General features: G+C 64.9%; 3 protein-coding genes across 3 annotated transcripts; 1 reads left to right on the plus strand and 2 right to left on the minus strand.

The window, feature by feature from the left end:
- Positions 1-218: 218 nt before the first annotated feature.
- PFL1_06640 (uncharacterized protein) lies at positions 219-1350 on the plus strand (the record flags this gene model as incomplete). The annotated part of the gene is made up of 3 exons (XM_007884186.1): positions 219-455; positions 658-801; positions 916-1350. The coding sequence occupies 3 exons, from the start codon at positions 219-221 to the stop codon at positions 1348-1350; spliced, it is 816 nt and encodes a 271-aa protein (XP_007882377.1).
- Positions 1351-2233: 883 nt separating this feature from the next.
- Positions 2234-3678, minus strand: PFL1_06641 (uncharacterized protein; the record flags this gene model as incomplete). The annotated part of the gene is made up of 3 exons (XM_007884187.1): positions 2234-2556; positions 2671-3081; positions 3207-3678. The coding sequence occupies 3 exons, from the start codon at positions 3676-3678 to the stop codon at positions 2234-2236; spliced, it is 1206 nt and encodes a 401-aa protein (XP_007882378.1).
- Positions 3679-13061: 9383 nt separating this feature from the next.
- Positions 13062-16833, minus strand: PFL1_06642 (uncharacterized protein; the record flags this gene model as incomplete). Its single annotated transcript, XM_007884188.1, has 2 exons — positions 13062-16208; positions 16366-16833. The coding sequence occupies 2 exons, from the start codon at positions 16831-16833 to the stop codon at positions 13062-13064; spliced, it is 3615 nt and encodes a 1204-aa protein (XP_007882379.1).
- Between the last annotated feature and the right edge of the window lie 1466 nt (positions 16834-18299).

Below are 18299 nucleotides of genomic sequence, written 5' to 3' on the forward strand. Positions count from 1 at the left end.
GGGAAGGATATATATGTAGCCTCGTCCGGTGTCGTCTGCTCGGTGGTCTGTCCCCATCCATCACTCGATCCATCCCTCTTGCAGCTTTTGCCTACTCTACCTGAGCTTATCGCATCGCACGGCACGGCACGGCACGCCACCTCATCGTATCCGATACCGACCCAACCCGACTCCGCCCCACCCCACACTTCTCAACCCCGACTCGACCCGACTCGACGATGCCACACGCTCCACAGCCACGCCGTGGTGGGCGCGGGAGGGGCGCAGCGACATTCGACCTCCTCTCGTCGTACCGCGGGTACAACCAGACGAAACTGCAGAGCCTCGTCGCCGATCTGCGGCAGCACTCGCTCACGCAGCTGCGTCTCGTCGGTTCCGTCGCCGAGAGACTGATGAAGCAGGACTCGCACGACCGCACCATCGTCAAGCGCGAGGTGCGACGCCGGAAGATCGAGGTGAGTCGTCGGTCGCCTCGGCCTTTCGATCGCCGTTGAAGAGGAGCGCGAGAAGCTGACGACGTCGTAGCGTCGCCGCGATGTGATGGGATGGCGAAACGGCGCGCGCGCGCGCGCGGGTTAGCTCTTTGGACGCGTTCGGAAGAGTCGATGTGCCCGCTGTCGACGCCTGCGCATCAGCTGCTACACTGTCCCGCCACAGGTGGCCGAGGTGTATTCCAAGACCAAGAAGTGCACCTGCTGCCTCCTTGCCAATGTGTCCTGCCACGAGGCCGAGGGACGCGAGGAGGTGGTGGATCTAAGCGGCGAGACGGGCGGTATCACCGATCGCTTTGCGGCGTACCAGGTGAGGAGAAACGAAGCCCTCCCCCTTTGCCCCTGTCTCTTTGCGGATACTAACACACACAAACCCCCCTCGACCTCGTCACGGCTTCATCGCACCCGAACGTACACTGGGCAGGCACAGCGCAACGGGACGACCAACCTGCGCCGGGTGCGCATGCTGGATCGCAGGGACGTGATCCGCCACCGCGCATCGGCGCACAAGCACTCGCTGCGCATCCCCGACGCCAACCGCCGCCACGACTACCCGGACGACGTCAAAGTCATCCTGCGCTCCGGTCAGCCCCCCGCACGTGGTGCTGATGTGAGGGTGCGACAGCGACGGCCACGTAGGCAGGACGGCGACGGCGACGGCGAGGAGGGTCTGCACCGAGGACCTGTTGATGTCGATGCTCTGCAGAGGGGCGAGAGGGAGGAGCGTGGACAGCGTGGCAGAGACCAGGACGCGGGCGGGTCGGATGGTCACGACGACGACGATGATGACGACGACGACGACGACGATGATGACGACGACGACGACGACGACGACGACGACGAGGTGGTGGTGGTGTAGGGTGGAGATACGCGGACGCATCCACAGCCGAACCCGGCGTGCCAGTAAACACACAACGGCGCGCTAACGGCACACAGCCGAGCGATCGAGGCGGCGTCGCAGGCAGCAAGGATGGTGACGTGCGTGGTGCTTTCCCATTCTTCAAGAGCGTGACCGAAGGGGCAACGGAGGAAAGCCGCAGAGGAAACATGGTAGCCGGCGAGCGGGGATAGGAGTGGAGCTGGGTCAGAGAGCGAGAGAGTGAGAGAGCAGGAAGACGTGGGCAAGCGGAACTTCGGTGGGGCAAGGGCGAGAACAGAGCCTCTGCGACCGTGACGGATTACGAGCAGCGAGTGGACATCGTAGGAATGTGGACGGCGAGAGATCACGGGAGGCGAGGACACAACCTGAGGGTTGTCGTGTCGTGTCGGATCGGATCGGATCGGATCGGATCGGATCGGCTGGCTGGTTGCTAGACGAGCCACCGATTGACGCCTTGTCGGGGTAGCGGAACGGAGACTGAGTGTACCCTCATGGGCGCGAGCGGACGACCCGGATGTGAAGGTGTTGTTGCGAGGAGCGTTGAGAGAGATCGAGGTCTCCATTGAGAATACAGATGGCGCGGTCGGGCCATGGTGAGAGAGAGAGAGAGAGAGAGAGAGAGAGTAACGGGAAGAGACGACGCCGCGTGTGCGTCGGTGCGAGGGCAAGAGTTGCAGTCATAGCATGGACGGGCCAGTCGGACACCGGAGCAGCGGCGCCGCCTTGGGAGGAAGGGGTGCGAGTCTTGGAAAGGCGTGGGCCTAGAGCGAGCGTGAGCGTAAAAAAAGAGATCGTTGCACCGGTCGGTCCGCCAGGAGCCGGTGCTCCGTTTGCCGAGGCGCTGGACGGCTCTGGCGTCCCCTTATCGGCCGCCGTTTTGCGTGCGCTGCGACGACTCGGCATAGTTCATCATCATGTGGTGCTGGCCTCCGTTGTCGATGTGCTGCTGTTGCGCAGGGCCAGCCTGTGGCGCCGCGTGGTGCGAGGCGTAGCCCGACCCGGGATGCGCAAACTGCCCCTGGTCGTCCGATTTGGTGTACCCGCTTCGGCCGCCGTTCATGGCGTTCGAGTAGCCGTGCGACTTGGCGTTGCCGCCGCCCGTGCCGCCGAGCTGCGCCCGTAGCGCCGCAACCTCGGCCTCGAGATCCTCCTTTTCCTTGGTCACCTGGGCAATGTGGTCGACAGCTGCGGAGCGATGGGATCGCAGCGAGCGCGGGGGGAGGACTGTGTAAGCGACGGCGACGGAAACGACGGCGACGGCGAGATCGACGGCCGGGCAGACCATGGGACGACTCTCACCTTTGCTCAGAATCTCCCACTTGCTCGTCTTTGGCCCCTTGTCGACGGGCAGCTGGTCTCGGAGGTCGTCAAAGAGCTCCTTCATCTCCTTTCGCCTCTTGCGCTCCGCCAGCTTGTGGCTGACCCGGAGCTCGGGGCTTCGGCTGTACGGCTTGGCATCCTTGTCGACGCCGAGCAGCTTGGAACCGAGTCCGCTCGCCGATGATCTCCTCGAGCCATCGACGGTGTGCATCGGCCCGCCGTTCTCGATCAGCTCGCCCCCGCCATCGCCGTCCGGGGCGCTGACGGTCGGGACGCGCGAGAGGTGACTCTTGCTGGCGTCGTCGTGTCGGTAGACTGCGTCCGGGTTAGGTGGCGTCGCGTAGCTGCCGAACTGGTAGTTGGACTGCACCTGCGCGTGTCGAGTTCCATCTGCTTCGGGGGATGAGAGACAGAGAGAGCGGGATTGCAGCGCGGAGCAACCGAGATCAGTATCGATCCGATGCCAGCCCCCGCTCGAGTTGCGCCCATGTTAATGCGGATCATCGAGAACTCACCTTGTTCTGAGCCGGAGCCCGTTCCGCCCATGGGTGGCAGGGTGGAACCTTCGTCGGCCTGGGCCTGCCCGACGAGGGGCGCGGGGCTGTTGTTCTGGCTGATGAAGCGCGACGAGTGAAGTCCGGTGTGGCTCGGGCTGGCAAATGGGCTTCCGTGGCCGGAAGGCATGGCGGGTTCGATTTGGATGCTCCTTCGCCTGGGCATGTCGAAGGGACTCGGACTGCTGAGCGAGGATCCCTGGCCATTTGCGAGGCCGTGGGACATGCCACCAGACGCCGAAGCATTGGCGGCGAGAGATGCGTGGAGGATCGGATCCGTCGAGCCTCTCCTGGTCTGGTTGTGGGCGAGATGGAAAGCGTGGTGACGGTCGGCCGAAGGCTCGAGCGGAGGGAGTGGTGCGAGGTGCGACGGAAGGTGAGGGTGCTGGCGAGAGCTGGGCCCGAAGTTGTTGCTGAAGTTTGCGGCCATCATGTCGGGAGTTGACGTGCAATGGGGGGGGGGACTTGCCAAAGGCGGGAGAGGGGGGATGCGATGTGTGGTGGAACTGGTGGTCGAGATCTACGAAGGGCAATCGAGGGAGGTGTCGAGGGGGGCGTCCTTTGAGCTCAGGCCCTCCGCGACAATCCAGGCCAGAGGAAGGGCTGCTGAGGGAATGAGGTCGAGGAGGCAGCCAGTGGCGAATGAGGTAGAGCGGGTCGACCTTGTACGAGGTGGGGCAGCGACCGAGTCAGCTGCACGGCACGCCAGGTGGATGACGGTGGGTGGAAACAGCCGGGGACTATGGCTGAGTCGGACGGGTTCGAGTGCGATCCACTGCGTTGGATCGAGGGACCAGGCGGAGCGGGCGTCGTCCGAGGTTATCCGGGGGCTGCAAACGCCGTACGACGATGGGGGCCGGGGCGCGGCGGGGCAACGGCTGGGGCGGCAGCAGCCAAAGAGAAAGGGGGCACGTAGTCCGGCGTCCAAGACACGGAGCGGGGACCGACGGGTAGGGCGAGCGAGGCACGCGATGGGCGTAGCCGGTGCGTAGCCGCAGGCGTTGGGTGGCGAGCTAGCTGGCCAGCAAGCAAGGTGTTCGGGAGCTCCGACGGATTTCAGAGCGGTTGCCAGGCAGCGATGGTGCGGGCGAGCCTGTCGAGGGTTTGGCTCTGGCTCGAATCGAAATTCACCGCAGGTGGCGCGACGTTCGTGGGAAGGATCGGATGGGCTGCTCGGCCTGGGGCCGATGGCAGCGTGCGAGGGTTTAGGCTGCGCAACCAGCGGTCGTGCCGAAGAGTCAGGAGTGGATGGAGCGAGATGAGCAGAGAGCCTGCGTCGATCGAGAGTGCAACCGGAGCTTGTGTGGAGCGAAGCGATGGCAGAGGGCGGCGGTGGCCAGGGCGGATGGCAGAGATCGACTCTTGATCAAGTGGACGAGGAGCAGATGGTGGCGGGGACGACGAGGAGGAGCAGGGGCGGCGACCAAGTCAGGAGCGTGCCGCACTTGTACGGGTGGGTGCGCTTGAGAGGTCGTCGGGCGGCGGCGGCGATGGTGGTGCTGGTGCTGGTGGTGGGTGGGGTGCAGGGCAAGAGGGTCGTGGTCGAGGTTCAAATCAGGCGGCGAGCTTGACGAGTGCTGAGGTGGTTAGGTCGGAGGAAACAAGGGCCGGAGACGACGATGGTTGGGAGCAAGCTAGTGCTGGCTGGCGAAGGGTCGACCCCGTCACGTCCACCCTTCTGTACGCTCGAGCGGGCTAGCTGGCTGGCGGGCTGGCGGGCTGGCCTCTGCGGCTCCAGGGGCGAGGATCAACCGGTGGCCATCATGGCCTGGCTTCCTGCCCGCTCGTTGCCTGCCTGGCTGCCTGCCCGGATCCTGTCAGGCCGCCTTCGCTCGCGGTTCCATCCACAACGACGACAACAGGCAGACAGGCAGGGCAGGGCAGGCTAGGGCAGGCGGGCCAAGGGCGAACAGGCTAGGACTCGGCCACGTCCCGACAAGCCAGAGAGCAGGCAGGCAGCCAGGCAGGCAGCCAGGCATGGCAGGCAGGCATGGCAGGCAGCCAGGCAGGCAGGAAAATCCGCAAAACGTGTCGAGGGCCCAGGCGGCGGCGGCGGCGCATTTGCGGCCACGCCTCTTCGCTCCCTCGCCTCGCCTCGCCTCGCCTCGCCTCGCTGCCTCGTCTGCTTGCTGCGACTGGCCGTCACACCGCCTGCAACGGCCCAACCGCTGGCCTGCCTACGCGCTCTGGCGCTGCCCGACCGCCCGCCCCCAGCTCTACTCAGTGGCCCGACGCTGGGCACCGGCGAGCCCAGACGCAGCGCCTGCGGCCGCCGAAAAAGAAGCTAGGCGCACGCGAAGGCGTCCGCCCCGCCCTCGCACGCCAGGCCAGGCCGGCCTCATCCAGGCAGGCAGCCAGGCAAGGCAGGCAGACAGGACGCTAAACAACGAGCCAAGGAACTCTCCGCTGGGCCAATCTCCACCGCTGATGCGCGGCATCACCCCCGAGCGACGATTTTAGAAAAGAAGAATTTAAAAAATCCGAGAGGTCCCGGCTCTCGACGGCGGCCGCTCGCTGTTTCCCCCGGGTCCACCGGAATGCACGCCGGGCGGCCATCGAGCAGTCGCCCGAGCGCACGCGTGGAAGGCAGAGATCCTCGGGCAGCGCCCTGCTTTCGATTTTCTTTTTTTTAAAAAAAAACCCCCCTCTCGTCTCGCCCGCCCGCCCGACTCGCAGTGACCCGCCACCACCTGTCATCGGTGTCAGCGCTGAGTATGGCAGGCTCCCTTCCTGGATGGTGTCGTTTGCTCGTCAAAACATCCTGGCCCTCAGGTCTCTTCTCAAGCACATGCATGGGCCAAACTAGGCTTACAAGGTCGGTCGAGGGGGGAGCCGGGTCGCAGGTGGGCGCGGCAAGGTCGGGCAGCGAGGCGAAGGCGTAGGCAGGTAGGGCCGGCCGGCGCGCATCGGCCGACGCCCAATTCTACCGTGCCGTCTGGCGTGCCGATTCCTCAGCCTACGCCCTTTGGTGGCCTGTCGCCGTCCAACCGATCCCATCGAATCGACCTACCGGCTGGCCGATTGCGACGGATACGATACGACGTCGCTGGTGGTGGTGGTAGTGGCGGCGGCCGCGGCATCGACAATATAATGCGCCGAGGCCGTACAGCCTGGCGCACAGCATGTCGGTGCGACCACGAGGCGCGGGCGGGAGGCATCGAGGTGGAAGCGTGCGTACGCGTGGAAGGGGGGGCGAAGCTCTCGCAGGCGTGACCGGGTAGAGGCCAGCAGGCTGGGCGGCGTGGCAGCCACGGGCTCATGCTGCTGGGCCGAAGGAAGGGGGGGAATGGAAGGCACATGCGTCGATGCGGATCCCCGGCCCAAGCAAGCCTAGCCTACCTGTGACCGCCAGCTTGGCTTGGCTTGGTGGTCGTACGCCGGGGCTACGCGCCAGATCGGCTGCCTTGGCCCACCCTGGGAGCGAGCTTGCGCAGACACCAACGCTCGCTTGCTGGCTTGGCGTGCCAACCCTGCCGCCCTCGCCTGCTTGTTCTAGTTAGGTAGCTTCCTAGTCTCCTACCCTGAGGTTGCGGTTGCGGAACCGCAGCCCCATCCCAGATCCCCTAGTGAGGCGGTGCGAGCGAAGGTAGCGCCGTATAGCATATAGAGACCCGAGCAAGGTGCCTCTTGAGGCAGGACTAGGTTGGCAGAGAGAAGCCTCGGTCGAAGGAGCGTGGCTGGGGAGGGTTCACCGCGCGTCTGTCGATGGACCCGGGCCCTCGTGTACGCCCGCTCGCTCCCAGCCAGCCTCGCTCTTGAGCGGGTGATCCGAAGGTGGACCCGCATGAACGGCGATTCTACCGGCATTGTCGTGCGGGCGGCTGCATGCCGACGAGCTGCGTGTGCGTGCGTGGGTGCGTGAGTACAGACGGGGTGCGTGCCTACACCGAGGCAGGGCGGGACCACCACCACCACCATCCATCGTTGTCGTCTTCGTCGTCGACGACGTCGTCGTCGTCGCTGTGCACCCCCATTGACGTACACGACGTAGGCAGAGAAATCCTCTTCCCGATGGCACCGAGGCAGCTGGTCGCGCTAGGGGACATGACTCCTGGTCACCCTACCTTATGTAGCCTGCCGTACAGCAACTGCAACCGCTTTAGCGGATTTTAATCAAGCCTCCTCGGTAATCGGCCATGGTCAGACCTCGACTTGCAAGCTCGTCGCGCCCAGCCCTCGCGGTGCGCAGCCAGGCTGGAGGAAGTAGCCGAAACCAAGCTGATCCTCGCTACAGAGAGATAGAGGTAGAGAGAGAGAGAGAGAGGAGGAGAGAGAGAGCGCGCGCGATGCCGCTTCACCCAACCCCGCCTGGTCGAGTTGCGCACGACGGGGCGATCCGCTTAGCTGCTGGCGCCCGACGCTCGACATTTCCCTCTAGCTCCGTCTGCACGGCACATCGACCCCTTTCAACCGCCAACGACGTCCACGAGCAGCGGCAGCAGCAGCAGCAGCACAAGGGCGGCGCCTGCTGGCTACGGTACCGCGGCATTCGGGTCGAGCGCGTACATAACCATGTAACGAAGAAAGGGCCTGCCATGCCGGGGCGACGTGTTGGCCTGCCAACGCACCGAAGAAGTTGCCGCTCGGTGCGCCGGCTTGGCACGCTCCACGTCCCCGTCCCCGCACACTCACGCCAAACGCGCCCACGCATACGTACTGGGCATATCGGGCGAACCAAGGCTGTGGTCGAGGATCAAGCCGAGCCGGACATCTCGGAGCAACGGGGCTGACCGGCGGGTTCCTCTTGCGCTACAGTATCTCCGTGGTGGGCTTCGTTTTGACATCGTCGTCGTCGTCGTCGCCCATGTCGCCATCTTCGATGTCATCCCAACGTGTCAAAGGCATACGTTAAGTACGTACTGTAGGTGTAGACTCACCATCGGCGCTACATTGGGCTCGTGGTGAGACTGCCGCGTCGTGCTGACCCCGATCAGCCAAGGTACAGGAGTAGTTACAGTACCTCTCCGCTCCATTCACTCGTCTGGCGCCGAATCTCGAAGCGGGGAAAAGCAGCTGGGCTTCAGACCATCTTCACAGGGCTCCCATCCCTTGCTGTTGTTCGCGGTGCGCCCGGCCTCGGCCGTTTTGATGCTGTGCTCCTGCTCGCGCAATCTCTGCACTTGCGGACCCACTTACTGCCGTGGCTACAGTAGCGCGCATATCAACTGATCTGGCCTGCCTCGTCACGTTCCCTCGTGATGAAACAGAGCAAGACATCAGCCGGCGAGGCTACCTGGCCTGGTGGCCAGACACTCTCGTCAGGAGGGTGAGAGGGGGCGCGTGTCACTCCGGCACACACGGAGGCGCGAGCGATGCCGGAAGAAAGAGAAACAGGTTGTGGCGGCTGCCGGGTGCTTGGTTGGTATTAGATCGCACGCAATTGTGGTTGCACATGCACTCGGGACTTCTGCCGTGCTTACGACGAACGACGGATGAAAAGAATGACCTGGCGATAAGAGAAGGTCGACGTCGAATGAGGCCGACGGCGGAGGCAGACGCTGACGTGGGTCACTCACCTCCTTGGGCCGCATCACCCACTCCTTGGGCCTGACGGCCTGCGTCATGCTGGGCTCAGTACGGGTCAGCACGAAATCTTCGATCCGAGGCAGGCATGTCGAGGCCGACGGAAAGCGCTGACACCAAGCAATTCGACCTCCGGAACCAGACCGAGAACGACGATGTGGCAGGCAAGAGGGCAAAGAGGAGGTAGGCTAGGGATGGGACGCCGGAACGAAGAAGCCAGATAGAGTCTCGTCACGCGAGCGAGACCGGAGGCCGTTGCTGGCCTGGCCATACAGCGTTGTGTTGCGTGCGTGGCAGAGGGCGGCCACGATGCGTCGACGCCCGCCCGCTCGCCCCATATGCGCCCTTGGTCCTCGTGCCATGCCATGCCTCGCCATGCCATGCCACGTAGGGCGAGAAAGGGGTCGCCGGCGGGGGCCGTCTCCGGGCAATTTTCATGCTGCGCGGACCCAACCGTCGTGTCAGAAGAGACAGGCGGAGGCACGCAGAAGCCGTCCGCACATCGTGCGGCAGGCCAGGCCGGGCCAGACCAGACCATCTGGCAGGTCACTTCAGCGCCCAGCGCCCAGCGTCACCATCTTGCCTTATTACAGAGATCTCGCCCCCTTTCTGCCATGCCATGCCATGCCGTCAGCACATGGGAGACGACGCCGCTTGACGAGAGGGCCAGTCCGGCCTGACGAGGCAAGGAGCACGGATCGCTCTGGCCTACTGGGAACGCGAGGTGCTTGCTTGCTTGGGCTTTGTTGCTCCTGCCCGCCCGCCTGCCGCTCACGATCGATGCACCCGTCCAAGTCGGACGTGGTCTGGACTCCTCCTCCCTTTCTCTCTCTTCAACGGCGGCAAGGGGTCTGGCTCGTGGGGCCATGCCAAATTCTCACAGGCTCGGAATCGCTGCGGGCGTGGCGTGGCCGGGGAGCCTTTGCGACCCTGCCTGTCGTACAACGGTGCGAAGGCTGAGCAGCTCTGCTACCGCCGCGACCACGGTACGGGCACACAGCTAGGGATATCGGTGCTTGTACGGCGGACCAAGAGCCTGCGGCGAACATCGTCCAGCGAGAACGGGGTGGTTTTGCCGCTCCCGTACTGTCCCACCTCCAGCCGGCACGTCCGCACGCGCGCAACGGTGTCCAATTCCGACGTCTCCTTGCACGGGCTCAAACGCAGCTCCGTACGTCCGGTTACGTACCTTCTGTACGCACACGAGGCGGCGGCGAGGTGACGACCCCACTCCCACGACGCTACACTAATTCGAGCTTTCTGTACTTCTCTGCACCTGACGCGAGCGTGGTTGCTCGGTTTGTGTGCGTGGTTGCCAAGGCGGCGGGCCTGTACCGGCGCGTCGGAAGCGGCATGGCACGACGCACGACGCCCGACCGGCCTGCCTGCACCGCCGTGCCGCAGTACGTCCGCCCAGCCTGCGTTCGATGGCCTACGCAACGTGCCTCTATCATCGACGATTGATTGCTGTCGATGATGCTGCGTATGGTCAATCTATCGACGACGGAGTGGAAAGCGGAGGTTGATCGGGCGGGCGCGGTGTGCGGGGGTTCCGGGCCACTTGGCATCCGGGGCCGCAAACCTGTATCGCTTTCACGTTCATCTTCAACGCCCCGGGCGCATGAGTGTCGGAAGTCGGCCTACCAGGTGTCATGCCAAGGCAGAGGTGTTTTACCCGTCGTGGTACCGTACGGCACAGGCTAGGCCTGGCCTGGAGGGTGCGGTAGAACCTACAATAATAGCCTACCTGCTGACGGTCTCGCCGCGGGCAGCGACGTTGAGGGCAAGGCGGAGTTGTGCGCTGGGAAGATGTGGCGTGCAGACGGGTGATGCCGAGTCACACCTCGCTCGCCCGCTGGATGGGCGCCAAAGGTCAGAACGCGGGCGGACGGGCGGACAGGAGCACAGGAGGCAGGGCAGAGCCGGGCATCCGGGACCATGGGCAGCCTCCGATTCGTCAGGAACCCTCGGGCGGCATCGAAGGGGACGAGATTCGGCTTCTATCCGCTGCCGTCGGCGCCGCCCGCCCGCCCGCCTGCCAAGGCTGGCCTGCCTGCATGAAAAAGCCGAACCTTCGCCCGCCGTTACCGTACACTAGCTGTGGGCCCCTCTACAGGGGCGACGCTGAGCCTGCTTCAGTGAAGCGTGACGGCTCAATCCGAAGAGCTTGGCATGAGCACCGACGACGCCCGAGCTTCGGCTTTGCCACCGTACGCGGAGGCAGGCACGGGCGCAGGCTGCACGGTGCCGTGCGCCACCGAGCCGACCACTCGCCTTGGGTCTGTCTCGCATCGGCGCCATCGGGAGGGCCAGGGCCAGTCTGGACCGTGGTCGCCACCGCTTGCCGTCCACGCCATGCCTGGCCCGCCAGGACACTTCACCGCCGCGATGAACAAAGAGGACCAAGCAAGCCGACGGCTGCTGCCGTTCGGCCAATATCATCGGCTCGCCACCTCGCGGCGCATTGCCAAGCTCTCGGTACGGTATACTACTGTAGACGTACGATGCTGGGCTTGATTCGAGTTCAATTTCGGCTCTGCACTACCGCCTGTTCGCGCTGCACTTACTGCACTGCACCTTGTCAGCCTCAGGAACCGCCCACAACACCGAGAGGGTTTGGCGACGTGCACGACAGCAAGGTGTTCCCATCTTGCTCTACGCGGTGCCAAGCCCTGGTCACACAATAAGTAACCACGAAGCACAAGGTCAACGACGGCAAGCGACTCGATCAACGCCTGCCCAGGCTCTGCGTCAATGGCGCTCAGCCGCCACATGATCGCATTCAAGACACGCCCACCGGACCTAGACCATATTATACAGCCGTACGTCGCCACTCACGGTGCTGTGGCTATGGTGTGCGCCCGCGTATGTAACGGCCTGAGCGAGCGGCAACAACAATATAATGTGCCGCGTTCGGCCTTTAGCGTTTTCATTTTGGCGGCAACGACGGACCGAAACTCGCCGCACCGCCAGACCAGGCTAGGCCAGGGCGATGGGGGGAGCACCGCACGATGATTGGCTCGTCGCTCGGTCAGTCGGTCGGTATCTCCCGGCACGCTGTTTCGTTTCGGGTGCCTGGACGCCTCCACGGCACTCCCTTCTTCCCCGCACTTTTGATGCGCCCGCCCGCTTCGCCGCGTTCCCAGAGTCAGTCGCCCGGCACACTGTCACCGTGGCGTTCCACGTTCGCCACCTCGCCCTGCCCCTTCCCTTTGTCGGCGCTTCGTGCTGTACGGCATCGACTTGCATGGGTACGCTTCGATTCCTGTCGTTCAGCCCGTCGCATGAGCCGGAGCGGAGGATTGTCTCCGTCTGCAGCGGGTACTTCCTCTTTTGCCTCGTTCGGGTCATCCATCGATCTTGGGGTTGGCGCGACGGGGGAGACGTGGCGGTAGGTCGTACGGATGGCGTGATCCTCTGCCTTGACAAGCTACGTAGGAAGGCGCGCCCGCTCAAGGGCAGAGACTCGGCAAGATAGGACAGGATTGGCCACCTACGCGTAGATACGGCGCGGTGCCAGAAAGAGCGGGAGGGGAGGTCAGGTCTGGCGAGTTCCGTACATACCTGGACCCAACTACCTCTCCGGTCGTGTTGACTGCGCGTTCCCGACGCAGCGTGGTCCTTTGCTGTCTCGAGTCGACAAACCAATCAATCAATGCCTGTCACTCGGGTGGGTGGGATGACACGCGCCGTGCTCCCTACTCGCCCTTGGTACAGTCTCGTGCCTGCAGTCAGCAAAGGACCAACAAGGTACGCGCAGCAGAAATCAACTGCTCCCTCGCCAGACCCGGTCCCGCAGACGAGACGGCAGGCGGTCTGTGGCCTGGCCTCTTGATTGGTCCGACTCTGCCCTGACCTGGCCGCGACAAGGAAGTGTTGCCGATACTGCGCAACCGCAACCCAGCACAGAGTAGTGGGTCTAGGGCGAAGGGACCCTGCTGGCTTGGCCCGGCCTAGCCTGGCGTGTCACCGAGTCACGCGCTCCGCGTTCGGATCCGTCCATCGCTCGCCTCCCTCCTTGCGCGACGATCCCAAAGCAGTGCGACGAGCGAGCATGACAACGAGCAAGTATCGGCGAGGACATGGCATTCTTCGGAGACGAGGCATTACATTACACGGGTTGCTAAAGATCGAGAGAGGGAGGGTTGGAGCGAGCAAGGGGCGGAATGGGACCCCTCGATGCGGCAGGAGATGGGCCGAGGTAATAGGAGGTAGAAGCGATTGAGATGGATCAGGACGGGACGGGGAGAGGACAGAGGGAGGGACGGAGGGGAGGGCCACAACGAGCGACGCTCAGTTGGCGTGGGCCTCGGCCTCCTCCTTGACAAAGTACTTCCACGGCTGCACCTCGCTAGGGATCTTGCCCTCTTCCCAGCCGCGCAGGCAGCCGTGCGGGATGCGCGCCGCCAGCGCCTCGACAAACAGCAGCGCCGAGCGCGGCTCGTTGAGCAGCGGGATGCCAAAGTCGACGGCGTTGCGGCGCGCCACGTAGTCCTGGTCCAGCAGGTCGCGGCCCCGGAACTTGGCCAGGTTGACGCAGATGTTGATGTCGTACTCGTCAAACACCTCGCGCAGCTTGCGCTTGTCCTTGACGGGGAAGCGGATCTTCTTGGCCGACAGGTGCGGCAGGTTGTTGAGGAAGGCCTCGACGTCCGAGTCGGAGCAGTACAGCTTGAAGCCCAGGTCGTAGAGCTTGCGCGCGATCTGAGCAAACTGCGGCTTGGTCACGTCGCCGCCCATGAGCACGCCCGAGCGCGGCTGCGGCACGCGGAACGCCGTCTGCGAGCTGATCGACGCCCACGCCGCCTCGTACAGGTCCTTGCCAAACGACGCCACCTCGCCCGTCGACGCCATCTCGACGCCCAGGAACGGGTCGGCGCCCGCAAGACGCGTCCACGAAAACTGGGGCACCTTGATGGCAACGTAGTCGCGCTCCTGCGCCATCAGGTCGACCGGCTCCGGCACGTCCTGCCCGACAATGGCGTTGGTCGCCGTGTCGATGAAGTTGTGGCCGAGCACCTTGCTGACGAAGGGGAAGGAGCGCGAGGCGCGGAGGTTGCACTCGATGACCTTGAGCTGCGCCTCGGACTCGCCCTCGCCGGCGGGCTTGCGGATGATCTGCATGTTGAAGGGGCCCGAGATGTTGAAGGCCTTTGCCACCTTCTGGGCGATGACCTTGAGGCGCGAGAGGTCGTTGGGGTCGAGCGAGAAGGGCGGCAGCACCAGGGTGGCGTCGCCCGAGTGGACGCCGGCGTTTTCGACGTGCTCCGAGACGGCGTGCACGAGCAGGTTGCCCTTGTGGGCGACGGCGTCGACGTCAATCTCCTGGGCGTTGTCGATAAACTTGGTCAGCACGACGGGGTAGTCGGTGTTGACCTCGGCGGCGGCGGTGAGGTGGTGCTCGAGCGTCGACTCGTCCCAGATGACGTTCATCGCGGCGCCCGAGAGGACGTACGAGGGGCGGACGAGGACCGGGTACGAGACGCGGGCGGCAAACTCCTTGGCCTTTTCGACGCTGGTGGCCTCGGTCCACTCGGGCTGGTCGATGCCGACGTTGTCGAGGATCTGCGAGAACTTGTGGCGGTCCTCGGCCGAGTCAATCATGACAGGGTCGGTGCCGAGCACGTTGACGTTGGCGTTCTTGAGGCGCAGGGCGATGTTCTGCGGCAGCTGGCCGCCCACCGACACGACGGCGCCCGTCGCGCCCTCGAGCTCGTAGATGTCCATGACGCGCTCGAAGCCGAGCTCCTCAAAGTAGAGGCGGTCGGCCTCGTCAAAGTCGGTCGACACCGTCTCGGGGTTGTAGTTGACCATGATCGTCTTGTGGCCCATGGCGCGGACGCGGCGGGCGCAGGTGACGGCGCACCAGTCAAACTCGACCGACGAGCCGATGCGGTAGACGCCGGAGCCGAGGACCATGGTGCCGTGCTCGTCAAACTCGACGTCGTGGGTCGAGGCGTTGTAGGTCGTGTAGAGGTAGTTGGTCTTGGCCGGGTACTCGGCGGCGACGGTGTCGATCCGCTTGACGAAAGGCGTGATGCCGAGCGCCTTGCGGTGGGCGCGGACCTCGTACTCCTGGGCGCCGACGAGCTTGGCAATCTGGCGGTCCGAGAAGCCGCGCTGCTTGGCGAGCGTCATCGTCTCCTTGTCGATGGCGCTCAGCGAGCCGATGCGCTCCAGCTGGCGGTTGATCTGGACAATGTTGTCCAGCTTGAACAGGAACCAGCGGTCGATCTTGGTGAGCTCGTGGCACTTTTCCACGTCGTAGTTCTTGACCAGCATGGCGTAGGCGAGCGCAAAGAGGCGGGTGTCGGTGGGCACCGAGAGGGCGTGGTCGAGGTCCTCGGGCACGACGTAGGCGTCGAAGCCGTCGTAGTTGGGCGCCACCATGCGGATGGCCTTCTGGAGCGACTCCTCGAAGGTGCGTCCGATGGCCATGACCTCGCCGACCGACTTCATCGACGAGCCCACCTCGCGGTTGACGTGCTGGAACTTGGACAGGTCCCACTTGGGGATCTTAGTGACGATGTAGTCGAGCGAGGGCTCGAAGCACGCCGTCGTCGACTTGGTCACGGCGTTGGGCAGCTCGGGCAGCGTGTGGCCGAGCGCCAGCTTGGCGGCCGTGTAGGCGAGCGGGTAGCCGGTCGCCTTGGACGCCAGCGCGCTCGAGCGGCTGAGACGCGGGTTGACCTCAATGACGCGGTACTCGCGGCTGTCCGGGCTCAGGGCGTACTGGATGTTGCACTCGCCCACGATGCCGAGGTGGCGGATGACCTTGAGCGCCGCCGAGCGCAGCATGTGGTAGTTGTCGTCCGACAGCGTCTGCGAGGGCGCCACGACGATCGAGTCGCCCGTGTGGATGCCGAGCGGGTCAAAGTTCTCCATGTTGCAGCAGATGATGGCGTTGTCCTCCTGGTCGCGCAGCACCTCGTACTCGGACTCCTTCCAGCCCTTGAGGCTCTTCTCGACCAGGATCTGCGGGCTGAGGCTGAGCGAGCGGGCGCTGAGGTCGCGCAGCTCGTCCTCGTTGTCGGCGAAGCCGGAGCCCAGGCCGCCGAGGGCGTAGGCGGCGCGGACAATGACCGGGTAGCCAATCTCCTCGGCGGCGCGCAGCGCCTGGGGCACCGTGTCGACGGCCTCGGACTTGGCGACGGGGATGTTGATCTGGTCGAGGGCCTGGACAAAGAGGTCGCGGTCCTCGCACATCTTGAGCACGTCGACCTGCGAGCCGAGCACCTTGACGCCGAGGCGCTCAAAGACGCCCATGTCGTCGAGCTTGACGCCGACGTTGAGCGCGCTCTGGCCACCAAAGGTGAGGAGGACGCCATCGGGGCGCTCCTTTTCCAGCACGTAGGCGACGTACTCTGGCGAGATGGGGAGGAAGTAGATCTGCGATGCGAGATGGTGGCTGGTCTGGATCGTGGCGATATTCGGGTTGATCTGCGGGGGGACGAAACAGTCGCCAAGGCGGACGGGCGGGCGGTGGGCAAGGCGTGCGAGACGGGCGTCAGCGGCTGGTCCAACGTTCGTGCGCAGCTCGGCGCGGCTGTCGGCCCTGCCACGAAGCTGCATCGCCTCTCGACCTCGCTCAACTCACCAGGATCGTCTCGATGCCCGACTCGCGCAGCGCCTTGATGGCCTGCGAACCGCTGTAGTCGAACTCTCCCGCCTGGCCGATCGAGAGACCGCCAGAGCCGACGAGGAGGACCTTTTTGACGTCGGAGCGCTCGACCTTGGGCAGGTACTTGCTCCACTGCTGGAGCCCGCTGGCGGCGGGCTGGATGGGCTCGACCGTCGTCGCCTGTGCCGGCGCCGTGGGCGAGGGCGACTTGAGCGCCGCGGCGGTGTGGAAGCGGGAGCGGAAGAGGCTCGAGCCCTTTGAGGCGGGGCCGTTTTGCAGCACGGCCGAGGCCGAGGCTGCCTTGGTCGAGAGGCTGCGCAGGGCCGGCAATGATGGCGTTGCCCCCGCGAGGAGGCGAGAGGAGCAGGCCGTAGAGGGTGCCGCCGACCAGGTCGAGCTGGCGAGGCGAGCGCCCTTGGGCATCACCCGGATGGAGCGGTGCATGGGGGGCGGCTGGAGGAGTGCGATGGAGCTATAGGACAAGGGCTAGAGGGGGGCGGGGGTCCAGCTGCGGCTACGCGGTCAGGCTTGGCGTTAGACGACGTGGTCCGTGAGGTGGAGCGACAAGGAGCGAGGAGCGAGAGGAGCGAGGTCGAGATGGCCGTGCACCTGCTTGCTTAGTTGCTTGCTTGGTCTGTTGGCCTGTGCTTGCTCTGAGGGCGGGGCGTGCGGGAAGCGATCCGATCCGGTGCTTCGGGACGTTGACAAGGCGATGGATGCCGAAGCTCGGAAGTTGGCCTGCTTGATTGATGCTGCTCGTTCGCTCTCGGTGTGCTTGCAGCGGAAGTGGTCTTGCCGACGGCGGATCGACGATGCGGATGCGGGGTGAGTGGGGAGATGGGCGTGGGTCGCGGCGACTAGACGGGAAGTGAGCACGATGGAGCTGCTGGGGAGCGGCGAGGGACGAGTGAGGAGGAGGAGTGAGATGGTGATGATGGGGGAAGAGGGAGGTGCGACACAAAGGAGAGCTTCCGGCCTGATATCCGCCAAAGTTTGCAGGCAGAGACGACGGCGACGAGCAGCCACGACCAAAGAGAAGGCGACGGGCCGACTCGAGTCAGAGGCGGGGCCGCTGCTCGGGCTGGAAGAGGCAGGCCAGGCAGGCGGGCGCATGGCAGCAGAGCCCGCTTGGCCAGTTTTTTTCTTCCTGTCTCCCTCGACCTCGTTCCGCCGCCTGGTTGGCTGGCTGGCTGCCGGCCTGGCTGCCCGCCCAGCTGCCTCTGCGGCCCCTCTGGTCCTAGATTCAAGATTTCTTCTGGCCTGCTCGTGCGTGGGTGCAGCTGGCCAGGCAAGTTGGCCGGCAAGCGCCGCCTTCACGCACGCTTTCCGCCCACAACTTTCTGCCCTCGTGTGACTCGGTCGGCGGCGTCGGCGGCGGCAGCGGCGGCGGCGACGTTGCTCCCGCCAGCTGGTCGTCGTCCCGATCCTCGGGCCAATCGAGCAAATGCCGGCCAGGCCCCGCAGCCGACGACAGCCAGTCAACAGCGATAGGGACGTTAGCCGCGCGCTACCGTCTGCCTGATCGCCTGCATCTCGGTGCCGGCGCTGCGTGTGCAGATGGAGGAGGATAAGGGACGACGCCTCCTCGCCCGACCTGATTGGCCGGCGGCCTGGCAGACCCGGCCAGGCAGGCAAAAGTCTCCGGTCCCCGTGGCAGCGTCTTCTTCCCCCTGACGCCCGCCACGAGGCCAAACCCGAGGCTCTCGCAGCATCGGGCCAACGGAGGGTGGGACCCACCTTCCAGTCGTGATCGGGCGCGAGTGCCCGTCGCTCTCGATAGCGGCGGGGCTAAACCCAGCGACGGCAGCTCATTCCACGTTCGTCGGTCATCGTCAGCATTGGGCCTTGCCGGTGTGAGAGAGTGTGGCCTCTGGCCATCCTGTATGAGCTTGGCTTCGGCGGAGACGGAT

Source organism: Pseudozyma flocculosa, assembly GCF_000417875.1.
Source record: "Pseudozyma flocculosa PF-1 unplaced genomic scaffold scaffold00028, whole genome shotgun sequence".
Taxonomy (NCBI): domain Eukaryota; kingdom Fungi; phylum Basidiomycota; class Ustilaginomycetes; order Ustilaginales; family Ustilaginaceae; genus Pseudozyma; species Pseudozyma flocculosa.